Genomic DNA, 13,680 nt, shown 5'->3' with positions numbered 1-13,680 from the left:
GGGAATTTCCCAAGACTGGAGCAGCCATAATGTAGAGCAGTTGCCATTACAACCAATCAGCTTCTCTCGTTTGTTTAGTTCAGTTTTGAAAATGAAAGAGAGCAGCTGATTGGTTACTACGGGCAACTGCTTAAGATTCTGCTCTCGTTTTGATAAATTCCCTTCAGTGTGTTCCAGCACAATGCTCTGCCATCATTTTTTTTATCACATCATTCAAACACAGGACAACACTTGTAGAGGGAAGACAGAGAATGTAACATAGTAATCATAATGACAGCCGCAGAGCCGAGCACATACAACCCACGTGACCTCCTCCCAAGCCCCGCCCCTTCCCCTGCTTTCAGTTTCGTTCTCTCTACAATATGAAGACGTCGCCGCATTATGTGGGCGTGGCCTGGAAGTGACCGGCCGGGTCAATGTTCCATCGCGGTGAGCAGGGATCTACAGACGGAATGCGGGGATCGGAGGGTGACAGGTACCGCTGTGATCCCTATTCTACACAATGGCGGGGCTACTCACTGTCTGTATACCGAGTACAATGCACAAGCTTCACCCTCTCCCGGCCGGGTACCTTCTGCCTGGCATTGATTGACAGCTGTCAGCCTGAGGCCCCGCCCCTAGTGTCAGACTGGTTCCATCAGTTATTATCGGGAAGCTGGGTGTTGGAATCCACTGCAGAATGGAGATCAGCTGATCAGTGCTGTGTTTACATTGCACCAGTATATGCTGATCAGTGATGTGTATACATTGTATCAGTATATGATGTGTATACATTGCACCAGTATATGATGTGTATACATTGCACCAGTATATACAGATCAGTGCTGTGTATACATTGCGCCAGTATATACTGATCAGTGCTGTGTTTACATTGCACCAGTATATGCTGATCAGTGATGTGTATACATTGTATCAGTATGTGCTGTCTATACATTGTATCAGTATATGATGTGTATACATTGCACCAGTATATACAGATCAGTCATGTGTATACATTGCGCCAGTATATACTGATCAGTGCTGTGTATACATTATATCAGTATGTGCTGTGTATACATTGTATCAGTATGTGCTGTGTATACATTGTATCAGTATGTGCTGTGTATACATTGTATCAGTATGTGCAGTGTATACATTGTATCAGTATGTGCAGTGTATACATTATATCAGTATGTGCTGTGTATACATTGTATCAGTATGTGCAGTGTATACATTATATCAGTATGTGCAGTGTATACATTATATCAGTATGTGCAGTGTATACATTATATCAGTATGTGCTGTGTATACATTGTATCAGTATGTGCTGTGTATACATTGTATCAGTATGTGCAGTGTATACATTATATCAGTATGTGCAGTGTATACATTATATCAGTATGTGCTGTGTATACATTGTATCAGTATGTGCTGTGTATACATTGTATCAGTATGTGCAGTGTATACATTATATCAGTATGTGCAGTGTATACATTATATCAGTATGTGCTGTGTATACATTGTATCAGTATATGGAAGTCATTCTCCTGCCTGGATCCTTGTAATGCAGTGTAGGCACCCTTCACTATATGACTTTTTGCCAATATGCAAATTATGACTTTGAGCAAGAATGATGATCGCGGCCCCTCCCCCCACTCCCTGCTGGACATTGCGATGGGCGACCCCCATAAGCGGAATTAAACCTGTCATGTACTCTTGGGGCTCATTCACACGGCTGTACTAAAATACATCATTTCTAGGGATCTGAAAGCATCAGCTTTGTATTCTATGGGTCCATCTACACTGGTCCGTATCGGTCTGCAGTGTAACACTACTAAAACCTAGAATGGAATAAAACATCTGCATTCGAGAACCTGCGCATGGAGCGCATTTTATCCTGTACGCATGTAAACATTTGTGCTATGTTTTACATGCAAACATCTGAAATGTACTCAGTTGAAGCCACCAGTGTCCTAACAATCAAGCACACTAGTCAGTAGGAGCCTAGTGATGGTATAGAATCAGTGGGTGACTACACGTTGCTGATATTTACATGTCGGCGGCCAGTACAGCTCATTTGGGCTGTATCTATGTAAACGTATGAATGTTACATGCGTGCAGTGTACGGAGAAGATTTTGCTGGCGGTAAACTCATATGCCCCGTGTGCCCTCATGTCACGTTCATGTAGCATCAGCAATCTGCATTCACATCAGTCTCTGCCCTCAGGAGCTAACACTCTAAGGTGTCTCACGTGCACCAGGGAGAACATACAAACCCCATGCAGATAGTGTCGTGGCCGGGTCTCTCCATCGCTGGTGCTTTCTCAGGATTTTGTAGTGCGCATATGTGGCTATCAGTGTACACTTTATAAAATAACCTATTTGCTGGCCGTGGGGGAAGGGGGGGAAATTATTTTATGGCAAAAGAGACATACAGGGTCTCCTACCATGCAAACATAATTTTTTACATCTCAGATTTAGTTCCACTTCCACCAAGATTTGCGTATTTATTGTGCCCCCCTCCCCCGCCCCCTTTCTTTAAAAGCTGCCCGAAAGTGCAAAAAAGAACCTGTGGGGGTAAGTCCAATTTTCTGTGTCTGACACACTCCTGTGTCAGATGCCTGTCCCCCCTCCCCCCGCTATGTGCTGTGGTCCCTCCTGCCAGCCACTACATCACTACTGTGTCCAATTCTGCTGTCGTGGCTGGTGGGTGAAACCACAACACACAGCGGGGGGAATCCAGACATCACAACTGCCCAGGAAGGTATCGCTGTGAAACTCTCACGCTGCCTAACGGCAGTCATGCATGGTTTTGGTAAGGCAGAAAGGACATGTAGTCCTGAGTACAGTGATCACATGACTTCCATTTTGCAATTTTTCGGGTGCTCCCATTAAAGTCTGCGAGGCTTGATTCTGTCTGAAAAGAGGCTCCTCTACTTTTTGGAGCAATAGGCATTTTGTTACAGACGCTTGAACGCTCAGGTGTGAACAGGCACCATAGAGCTATAGAATGCTTGGGTGCAAATGGGGCCTGAGTGTTGCATTGCCTGTCGCGTGTGGTTCAACGCTAGAAAAAGCATGTGACCTTTGTTTTAGGCAGAATCATGCATCCTTGGTCTCATAGACTTCAATAGGAGCTCCTTAAAAACACAGGTAACATGCATTTTCATTCCATGTCATGCCTAACAACTGTCTCCTCCTCCTCCTAGTAACTAGAAAATGTGCAAATCACCTGAGATACGCTCAGCTCAAGTGTGAATGGAGGTGGCTAACAGGGTTCTTTAAGTACTGTGGAGTGACAATGCTGCCATGTTTTCTTGTTGTATTGCCTATTTGGTCTGGCCCCCATTTAATAGATGTCTATGCTGTAAGCTACTTCTGTGTACCTTACTATGGGCCACCTTACCAGAGCCATTCAGCTTGCTTGGAAAAATTTGGTGCATTTGGACTTTTGAATGAGCTTTGAGATCCCACTACCTCTAATATTTGGTTCTCTTGTTGTATCACCTACATTATTTGGTCTGGCACCCTTTCAATAGACGTCTATGTTCTAAGCTTCTCCCGGGTACCCTACTACGGGCCGTCTTACCAGAGCCATTGTGCTTGCTTGGAAAACTTTGGTGCATTTGGACTTTGGAATGAGCATTGAGATCCCACTAGCTCTAATATTTGGTTCTCTTGTTGTATCACCTACAGTATTTGGTCTGGCACCCTTTCAATAGACGTCTATGTTCTAAGCTTCTTCTGGGTACCCTACTACGGGCCGCCTTACCAGAGTCATTGAGCTTGCGTGGAAAACTTTAGTGCATTTGGACTTTGGAATGAGCATTGAGATCCCATTACCTCTAATAGTTATATATTTTGTTGTATTAGCTATTGGGTCTGGTGCCCATTCAATAGATGTCTATGCTCTAAGCTTCTTCCGGGTACCCTACTACGGGCCGCCTTACCAGAGCCATTGTGCTTGCTTGGAAAACTTTGGTGCATTTGGAATGAACATTGAGATCCCACCACCCCTAATATTTGGATTTTTTGTTGTATTACCTATTTGGTCTGGCACCCATTCCATAGATGTCTACATTCTGAGCTTCTTCTAAGTATCTACCAAGGGAGACCTGTTTTGCTGTCGGAGGCACTTTACCAGAACCAGTGAGCTTGGTGCATTTGGACTTTTGAATGAGCATTAAGATCCCAGCGCCTATAATATTTTGATCTTTTGTTGTATTACCTATTTGGTCTGGTGCCCTTTCAGTAGATGTCTATGCTCTACACTTCTTCTGGGTACCTTACTATGGGCCACCTTACCAGAGCCATTGAACTTGCTTGGAAAACTTTAGTACATTTGGACTTTTGAATGAGCATTGGGATCCCAGCGCCTCTGATATTTTGATCTTTTGTTGTATTGCCTATTTGATCTGGCACCCATTTAATAGATGACTACATTCTAAGCTTCTTCTAAGTATCCACCAAGGGTACTTGTTATCCTGTCAGAGGCACCTTACCAGAGCCATTGACCTTGGTGTATTTGGACTTTTTAATGAGCATTGACATCCTGGCACCTCTAATATTTGGATCTTTAGTTGTATTATGTAATGTTTATGTGACATAAAGCTGGTCAATCCTGAGACTGATCCCTGGAACCTCTATCCCAGAGGCAGGAACTTGCTTACTTACCAAAAAGCTGGTTTCTGAATGGACTTTGTGTGTTTGTTTTAGCTATATCTTATCTCTTTTCTAGGTTAGAGTGTCATGCTCTCTTCTTGATTATGATGCATTATGCTCTTTTTACAAATGTCCCAGAATACAGAACTCCGTTGTTGTAAACAGTTTTACCAATTTTTTTTCCACCCACTTCTCTTGGACCTATAGATGTGTCTTTTTAGCACTTGGTTGCACTGAGGTTTGTAGACTCTTGTTTGCATGTGTCTACACACGGCCCTTACACCTATGAAATACGTAGGCTGTAAAATAGTTGCCGGCATTTGCAGATAAGGAAAAACACCTAAATGGGATGTCCAAGAAGTTGGTGCGTAAAGTGGTTGTCAGTTCCCAACGTATAAACTGTACTTTTGCCCCTTTGATTTGCAAAGTTTTAGGGGCCATGCACACTAGCGTAATGAAAGTGTATCTAAACCCCAAAGTATTACAGTTTGCAATGTATCCCTATGAGTGGCCAGATCTAATTGGATGTTCCCCCATTAACACCCAGGTCAGTTCAAGATTGCCAGACTGAACGCAAAAAAGTTTGTTTCCATTCAAGTACAATGTAAATGGATATAAATGGACGTACACCCATTGACATCTGGCATCTCATGGTGGTTCCCTCCAAAACAAGATGGAGTGAAAATCGGAACGGACACTGATGTCATATATGTAACATCTGTTTCCATTCTGATCTGAATCAGCAGTGGGTCACTCTATGGGTCCAATACTGAGACAGAATGGAGGCGCCCTTGTGAAAGGGGCCGGAAGCATGAATGGCACTGCAAAATGCATCTTCAAAGGGAACCTGTCAGGATGGGAATATAGGATGTGCCATTGCAGGTTTTAGGGCTGTCATCCTTTAGTCATTCACTGGAGTATGAATGCCATTGTCCCAGACATTCTCTAGTTGTATGCTTGTTCTAGGTGAGTGATTCATTAGGAAGGAAAGAAAAGGTGAGCAGAAAAGATAAGTTACTGAAACCAGAGGGTCAGCATGACAGCCAGCCAACTAGGATTTGCAGAGTGAAAAGTCAGCAGTGTTAACCTCCATATCTCTGCCAGTGAAGGTTTCCTTAACCTCCCTGGCGGTATGATTATTCAGGATTTTAGCATGCCAAAGGGGTACATTGTTTTTCATGGAAATTTGTTGTTTTATATTGTAGGCCTGTAATTCTTAGTAAATCTTAGGAATAACTCACCTAAATTTGTCCAAACAAGAGTCCAGTAGACATCCCGGGTATGATAAAGTTTGAAACACGATATCATAAATTATAATATCATAAATAATTATAAGAAATGATAATATAATAATTAAAAAAAATGGTCCAGTAAACGAGAATTCTGGGGGCGCTGCCTGATCCGTACCACAGTCAATAGAGTACCAAGTTCGCACATCACTGAGCTCGGTCGCAGAATCGTCTCTGTCGTCACTTTCAGTGTCTGATGACGAATTTCCCAACGAATCGCTATCACTCAATTCTGCAAGTAGTTCTTATTTACTATCGCTGTTTTCTACCTGGTCTAAAACCGCTTTTGACCTAAACGGACGCTTTTGGATGCCATGGACGTTCTCAAGTTTCCAGGCAGAAAGAACAGTAAAAGTGCAGGCAGGGCACTGGACAAAGCTCTAGGGACAAAATTGAAGTGAAATAGTTTGATACATAAATGTAATTATAGCAGATTACATTGTATGTATTCTGTGTAAATGTAATGTTTTCACTTTTGAATTTCTCGCCGGCTCTGCCCCCCGCTGTGGCGCCCGAAAACGAAACCAAAAGCCGAATGCCAGCATCGGCCGGGCGCACACAGCAGAGGACACCGCGGGCTTGCAGGGACAAGGTAAGTTACACTTTTGTGCTATCCCGAGTGTGGCTCGGGGTTACCGCATTTGGTACTGAAAATTAACCCCGAGCCACACTCGGTAATACCGCCAGGGAGGTTAAAGTGTACTGCATGTAAACCCTAACAATGAACTTCCCTTATTTGCACCCTTTTGGTCTGAGAAATATACCATTGGAAGGGTTTTGTTATATCTGTTTGATAGGTGTTGATCTTACCAGAAATTCAGAGCTGTCCTCTGCATACTTCATGTGTTATCTCAAGGAAAGTAATTAGCCCTCCCAGTCCTTATCTTGGGAATACAAAATGCTTATCCTATATGTTGTAGGGATGGGAGAATGGTGGGTCTTAGTAGTTTGGCAAAAGACACTGGGCATGGCTGACACCAAAAATGCTGTGTGTTATCAGCACACAGCAGGACGTATTAGCTGAGTGCTTTTCTGGAAAATCAGGTATGTTTCTGCAGGGTATTTAATAGGGTAAAACACAGGAGAATGTTTATGTATTATAGAGATGTAATACTTTTTTTTATTCTGCCCTGACACACACTCAAACATAGCTTATATGCATACCTATAGTGGGTCTAATTATCATTTATTTTCACCAAGATTTACACAACTTTTAAGATTTACCAATTGTTCTAATGTAATCTTATGGGAAAATTGGTGAATCTTGATTCAGAATGGGAGGCTTCTGAAGTGCAGGGGGCTCCTAATGAGAATGGAAGGCTACTGATCTGAAGGGGGCCCCTGATGGAAATGGGAGGCTTTTGATGTGAAGGGAGGCTTCTGAAGTGAAGAGGGCTCTTGATAAGAATGGGAGGCTTCTGGTGTGAAGGGGGCTCCTCATGGAAATGAGAAGCTTCTGATCTGAAAGGGGCTCCTGATGGAAATGAGAAGCTTCTGATTTGAAGGGGGCTTCTGATGAGAATGAGAGGCTTCTGATTTGAAGGAGGCTTCTGATGAGAATGGGAGGCTTCCGATGTGAAGGGGGCTCCTGATGGAAATGCTAGGCTTCTGATGTGAATGGGGCTCCTGATGAGAATGGGAGGTTTCTGATGTGAAGGGGCTCCTATTGAGAATGGGAGGCTTCTGATTTGAAGGGGGCTTTTGATGGAAATGGGAGGCTTCTGATGTGAAGGAGGCTTCTGATGTAAAGTGTGCTACTGATGAGAATGGGAGGCTTCTGATGTGAAGGGGGCTCCTGATGGAAATGGGAGGCTTCAGATGTGAAGGGGGCTTCTGATTGAAATGGGAGGCTTCAGATGTGTTGGGGGCTCCTGATGAGAATGGGAGGCTTCTGATCTGCAGGGGGCTTCTGATGGAAATGGGAGGCTTCTGATCTGGATGGGGCTGCTGATGGTAAAGGGAGGCTTCCTATCTGAAGGGGACTCCTGATGGGAATAGGGAGGGCTTCTAATGCAAAAGGAGGGGGGAGTCTGATGTGAAGGGAGGAACTTCAGGTCGGCCTTTTGAGGGGGCCCCCCCTAAAATCCATACCAGTCCCCTATCTAGCATAATGGTTTGGTATAGATTTGGGAATAATTACACCTCTTTCTTTTACATTTTAGATCAGGATGCCTCGATACATTTATGGTACTTTTATCATTATATAGTAAAACAAAAAAAAAATAACCCCCCCGTGGGGTCACAAAAGAAAGCTCTATCTGTCCCCAAAAATTTTTAACATAAATTGCAAGGCTATAGTCCGGTCATGCTGACTGAAATTTTTGACTGACTGGTGAGACACCGTAAAATTTTTCAAGCCCTGTATATATATATATATATATATACAGTATAACACCAGTAAATTCTTCCTGTGAACTGCGGTTAATAGCACTTCTGCCCTGTAGCACTGCGGTCCTTGGTTGAAATTCTGACAAGGACACTATGGGGTGTATTTATAAAATGTTCGCAGAGCTGTTCAATCTACAAACACTTTAGGGGGTTATTCACAGAGGAGCCAAAGGATCCAGCTGTAGCTTCGGCTGATCCTTCGGCTCCCTTCAGCTGCCGGAGCCCTTCGGTTCAGTCGAACCGAAGGGCTGCTGTACGGGCTATTCGCTATAGCTCAAACAGCAGGCGAAGGTAGCCGAGCGGCTCAGCCAAGCCGAAGGCATATGCTTTGGCTTGGCTGGGCCGTAGTGACAGGCGAAGTAGGGTGAACGGCCGGCCGAAGAGAGATCTCATGGCTGGCTCCGCCCAGTTGTAATGACAGATCTGCATCCCCAATTGACTTGGGGACACTGAACTGTCATTAATCAATAACAACTGGGCTGAGCCGGCCATGACGTCACGGCCGGCTTCGCCCAGTTGTTATTCATTGGCCGGGACCTGCTAGAAGACTCTAGCAGGTGCCGGCCAATAGGAAACAGTTAGGTGGAGCTAGCTGTCACTGCTAGCTGCGCCCAATTGTTTTTTTAATATATTTTTTTCTTTTTAAAAAAAATCTTTATTTTTTAATTTTAGTATTTATTTCCATGTAAAAAATTTTTTTTACCTTTTTTTTATTTTTCCCTACTTTGTGCACTATTTTCTATTCTGCTCGGTACTACGGCGGCATTCGGCTATTTACTCACTGGCGTTCGACCCCTATGTGAATAGGGGCGAACGGCAACGAGTGAGCTGCCAGAGCTTCGGCTCAGCCGATCCAGATGTTGTATCGACTGAGTTGAAGTCCTTCTGCACTTCAGCACAGCCCAACATGCAGAGCATGTTTGGCTGACCGAAGTGCAGCCGATGTACGGCTGAAATCAGCCGTACTGAGCGGAAGTTAATAGCCGAATGCTGTTCGGCTCACTTCACTTCGGCTGGGTTTTTCAGTCGGCTGCCATTCGACAGCTTTGTGAATAACCCCCTTTAGTTTTATTTCCGCACCACATTATGGCCACCAGATGGAGCCAAGGGGCATAGAAAATTCCTAAGCTCCTCTATTGGCCATAATTTAAAACTAAAATGTTTGCAGGGTGAACAGCTCTGCGAACATTTTCTAAATGCACCCCTATTTGTATGGAGCCTTCATGTTGTCTGTGTAGGTTCATTGGCTCCTGTCTAAAGTTGCCCTAGCATGTGTATATATGAATGTGCATGGTGCACAAAAAGCAGATTTACATCCTTTGTGGCTATTGAGGAGTATATTAAATGAGAAATGTTGTGCCCAGAGTTCAGCTTTAAAACAGTCTGTGTATCTAAATAAAAACATTTCAGCCCTGGGGGAAGTTGGGGGTGAAAAGGTGGTGGTTTCACTCTAGCAGTTCAGACGAATCCAAAAGCATTCCTGTAAAAATACACCCGCGATGAATTTGCCATGGTGCAAAGTTTTCCTCGAAGTTATTGACAGTTGCACGCGTGTTTTCGTTTGAGCGAGGTTTCAGCGTAGCTTGTTACGTAATGCCGAAAAATGTGATGACTGCTCCCTTCTCATAAACATAACAACTATTCCCCAATCTTAGACCATGAGAACAGCGGCCGCTGCGATCTGCCGCGAGATCTGGACGTCTTGGCACAGAGACGAGCTTTTAATGAGGAATGGAAAAAATGACTAGCTGTTTCTGTGCAGGTGGAAAAAGGTTAACACAACTCGCCTGTCAGATCTCGTTATAAAAATGTCCATAGAATGGAGGAGAAAACGTACAAGACAGAAAAGAATGACCTAAAAGTAAGTGCTAATAGGGGCTTTCAGTCCCCCGGCGTACCTGTGATATATTATCCCGCTTCTGTCACCAGGCTGTACAGAGACCTCGGCTGCCTCTGGGACTGGCTGGTCATAAGGGCAGCGGTTGCCTTTGATGAGAACTTTATGTAGGCTATAGGGGAATTCAACTTTGTGTTGTCTTTACACAATATAAAAGTGCCAACACAGCCATTGTAATTTGTTTCTTTTTTTAAAGCAGCGTTTCTTGACCTTTAAAAATATGCCAAATCTCGAGGCGCCCTATTCTAAAATGTAAAAATGTAAAACAATGGTGTGTAGTTCCTCCCAAAATCTATATCAACCCTTATCCTAGATAGGGGTTGGTATGGATTTTAAGGGGGGATGCCATACAAAAAAAAAAATGTGGAGTTCTTCCCTTCACATTAGACTCGCACCCCTTTACATCAGAAGTCCCTCTATTCTCATCAGGAACCGCCTTAACATCAGATGCCTCCATTTCCATCAGGAACCACCATCACATACGAAGTCCCTCTTCACATCATAAACCTTCATTGCCATTAGTAGCCCCCTCACTATTAAGGTGCCCACACACCTTGCGATAATCGTACGATAATTGTGGGGAAATCCCGCGATCATACGATTATCGCAAGGTGTGTGGAAGGCGTGCGACCTCTCCTACTGTACGGTCGCACAACTTTTATCTTATGAACATGTTCAAAAACCTGCCGAGAATCATACGATTGTCGGCGGGTGTGTGGGATGTTCGCAAGATAAAAGCCGCATGGTCCGGTGTGCGCAAGCGCACACTGCCCGTTTAGCATTGCGGTCATTGGAAGCCCGCCCCTCAGCGGGGCGGGCTTGCGATCATCGCAAGTACGATCTGCCTGTCCAAGATAGACAGATCGTACGTTTTTTAAATTATCTTACAACCATCGCAAGACAAAAGTCTTGCGATGGTTGTAAGATGTGTGCCCAGCTTTAGGTGTCCCCTTTACATCAAAAACCACCCCCCCTTTCCCATTAGGAGCCCCCTTCACATTAGAAGCCTCTCCACACCCATAAGGGTCCCCCTTCCCATTATGAGTCCCCTTCCAATCAGGAGCCCCTTCACATGAGGAGCCCCTTCACATCAGGAGCCCCCTTCACATCAGAAGCCCCCCATTCCCATCAGGAGCCCCCTTCACACTGGAGTCCCCCCTCCCCATCAGGAGCTCCCTTTACATTAGAAGCCCCCCTACCCATCAGGAGCCTCCTTGACATCAGATAGTAAAGTATATCACCAGCACACCAAAGTAAAATCTCCAACGAGTGGTCATTTTATTGATGTACACACATCTCGTCATAAAGCAACGTTTCGGGGCCACTCAGAGTCCCTTCATCAGGCATGACCTCCATGATATCAGGATGGTGATATACTTTACTACTTGGATTTGAAGTGGCGCCATCCACTATCACTGCAGCACCCACTTTAAAGGGACATACCAGCAAGGAGTGCGGTGGAAACCTCTTTTAGCCCTTGACATCAGAGTCCCCCCTTTTACATTAGAACCCCCTCTTTCTCATCAAAGTCCTGGATGCAGCCTCCCTAAACTAGTGTTATGCTAAAGAAATGATGGCTGTCTCCATCTTTAGCCCTGTTCATGCATTGGCCATTTGCTGGTCACTATAATGTTCATTGGAGGGTGCTGAATATTTTCTCGCTGTGGATATACTGCCAACGTAAAGGAGAACTATGGGGTTAAGTCTTTTCCCCATAGTTCTCCTTAGGGTAACGGGAGGACACAAACTAGCGTCCTCCCGTCACCCTAGGCTCAGTATACTGCAAGCTGTAGCTTGCGGTATACTGAGACGCCGCAGTATACCTCGAGCAGCTGCTCGCGGTATACTGAGACGCCGCAGCTGAAGCGGATCCCGACAATTGTGGCGGGATCCGCCCAGCTGAGTGACTGACAGCTGGCTCTGCCTCTGCCCGCCCCCTCCCTTGTCCGTTCCGCCAGTCAGCACTGGCGGATCGGAGCGGGGAGGGGGGAATCCAGCCCCTCCCCTGTCACGGCAGAGAGCCATGACAGGATCGAGAGGTGAGTGAACGCTGGTATGTGTTCGCTCACCTCCTGATCTACTGAGCCGACCTGTGACAGTCTCATAGAAAAGCACTCACCTCATAGTTCTCCTTTAATAAGGTTTGGACGCTGCAAAGCAAAAGGGGTATAGTGCCCCTTAGTGGCTGAACCTCTTCATGTGCCTCATACAGTAACTCAATTTAGCTTAATGTCCTCAGGAGCCTCCATTCCCTGTCATTGCCCATCCAACTAGGGGGGTGGGCATTTTTTGAGCTTCCACATATCAGACCTCAGTTTCTTGGGTCTGCAAGGCTGTTAGCTGGTCTTTGTTCTACACCACTTCCACTTTCAAGCTTCTTTCGGATAGGTAAGTCTATGGACGCGTGCACCCGCCTGCAGACACCGCTGGATCGGAGAGACAGAGCAGTCAGCGCTGGATCGGAGTGACGCCGCACCGCTGGAGGGACAGATGAAAACATGGGGAAAGAAGAGGAAGATCGGAATAAGAGACATCATTTGAGGTAAGTGCTAACATTTACATGGGGGGAAGGGGGAAAAAAAATTGGCTTTAATGTCACTTTAAGCCTATAGAAGGAATCAGCCTGAAGAAGGGATCTAAGCCTATAGAAGGGATCTAAGCCTGAAGAAGGGATCTAAACCTGAAGAAAGGATCTAAGCCTGAAGAATAGATCTATGCCTGAAGAAGGGATCTAAGCCTGAAGAAGGGATCTAAGTTTGAAGAAGGGATCTATTCCTGAAGAAGAGATATATGCCTGCAGAAGAGATATATGCCTGAAGAAGGGAACTAGGCCTCAAGAAGGGATCTAATCCTGAAGAAGGGATCTAAGTCTGAAGAAGAGATCTTAGCCTGAAGAATGGATCTACTCCTGAAGAAGGGATCTAATCCTGAATAAGGGATCTTAGCCTGAAGGACTGATCTAAGCCTGAAGAATGGATCTACGGCATCCAGAAAAGCTTATTTGATAACTTAAGTTAGCCTACAAAGGGTATCACTTCAACTGCAATTTTGATTCATTTCTGAGCTTGAAAATTTCTTTTGTGCAGCCCAGCCTGCATACGGTTTAGAATGAACTTCCAATCTGTGTATCTTTCTAATGAGCAGCGTATAGGAGTGCGCATTACTCTGGGGAGCTACGATGTCTGCAGTGCAAGGCAAGCTTCTTTAACTGACAGACCTTTGGAGTTTTTACAAGCAATTTTCTAGGGAAGAAATTCGTGTTTTCTGCCAAACTTCATCGTAAAACAAAAAGCAGACACAGGTAAACAGTTATTAAGAGACCAGTTTTATTGGTGAAGCTTGTGATCTGAAAGGAGTTCCATGAATTCCAAGTTCAACATACATGTTCTACCTGTGACATATTTGCTGCGCATTCTTAAAGTGGAGGTATCGCCAAAATTAAACTAGACCTTCGTTGACACCAAA

At 44.8% G+C, this 13,680-nt stretch overlaps 1 protein-coding gene across 1 annotated transcript in view; it reads left to right on the top strand.

The window, feature by feature from the left end:
• Positions 1 to 378: 378 nt before the first annotated feature.
• LDAH (lipid droplet associated hydrolase) overlaps positions 379 to 13,680 on the top strand; it is a 184,967-nt gene continuing 171,665 nt past the window's right edge. The window contains exon 1 of the mRNA XM_018568175.1: positions 379 to 475. Coding sequence (XP_018423677.1) covers positions 417 to 475 — 59 coding nt within the window. The 5' untranslated portion in view covers positions 379 to 416. The remainder of the gene's footprint in view (positions 476 to 13,680) is intronic.

The sequence above is a fragment of the Nanorana parkeri genome, unplaced genomic scaffold (assembly GCF_000935625.1).
Source record: "Nanorana parkeri isolate BGI_ZX_2015 unplaced genomic scaffold, ASM93562v1 scaffold1149, whole genome shotgun sequence".
Taxonomy (NCBI): domain Eukaryota; kingdom Metazoa; phylum Chordata; class Amphibia; order Anura; family Dicroglossidae; genus Nanorana; species Nanorana parkeri.
Note: the sequence above shows the minus strand (reverse complement) of the source record. Positions and strands in the feature narration are given on the sequence as shown.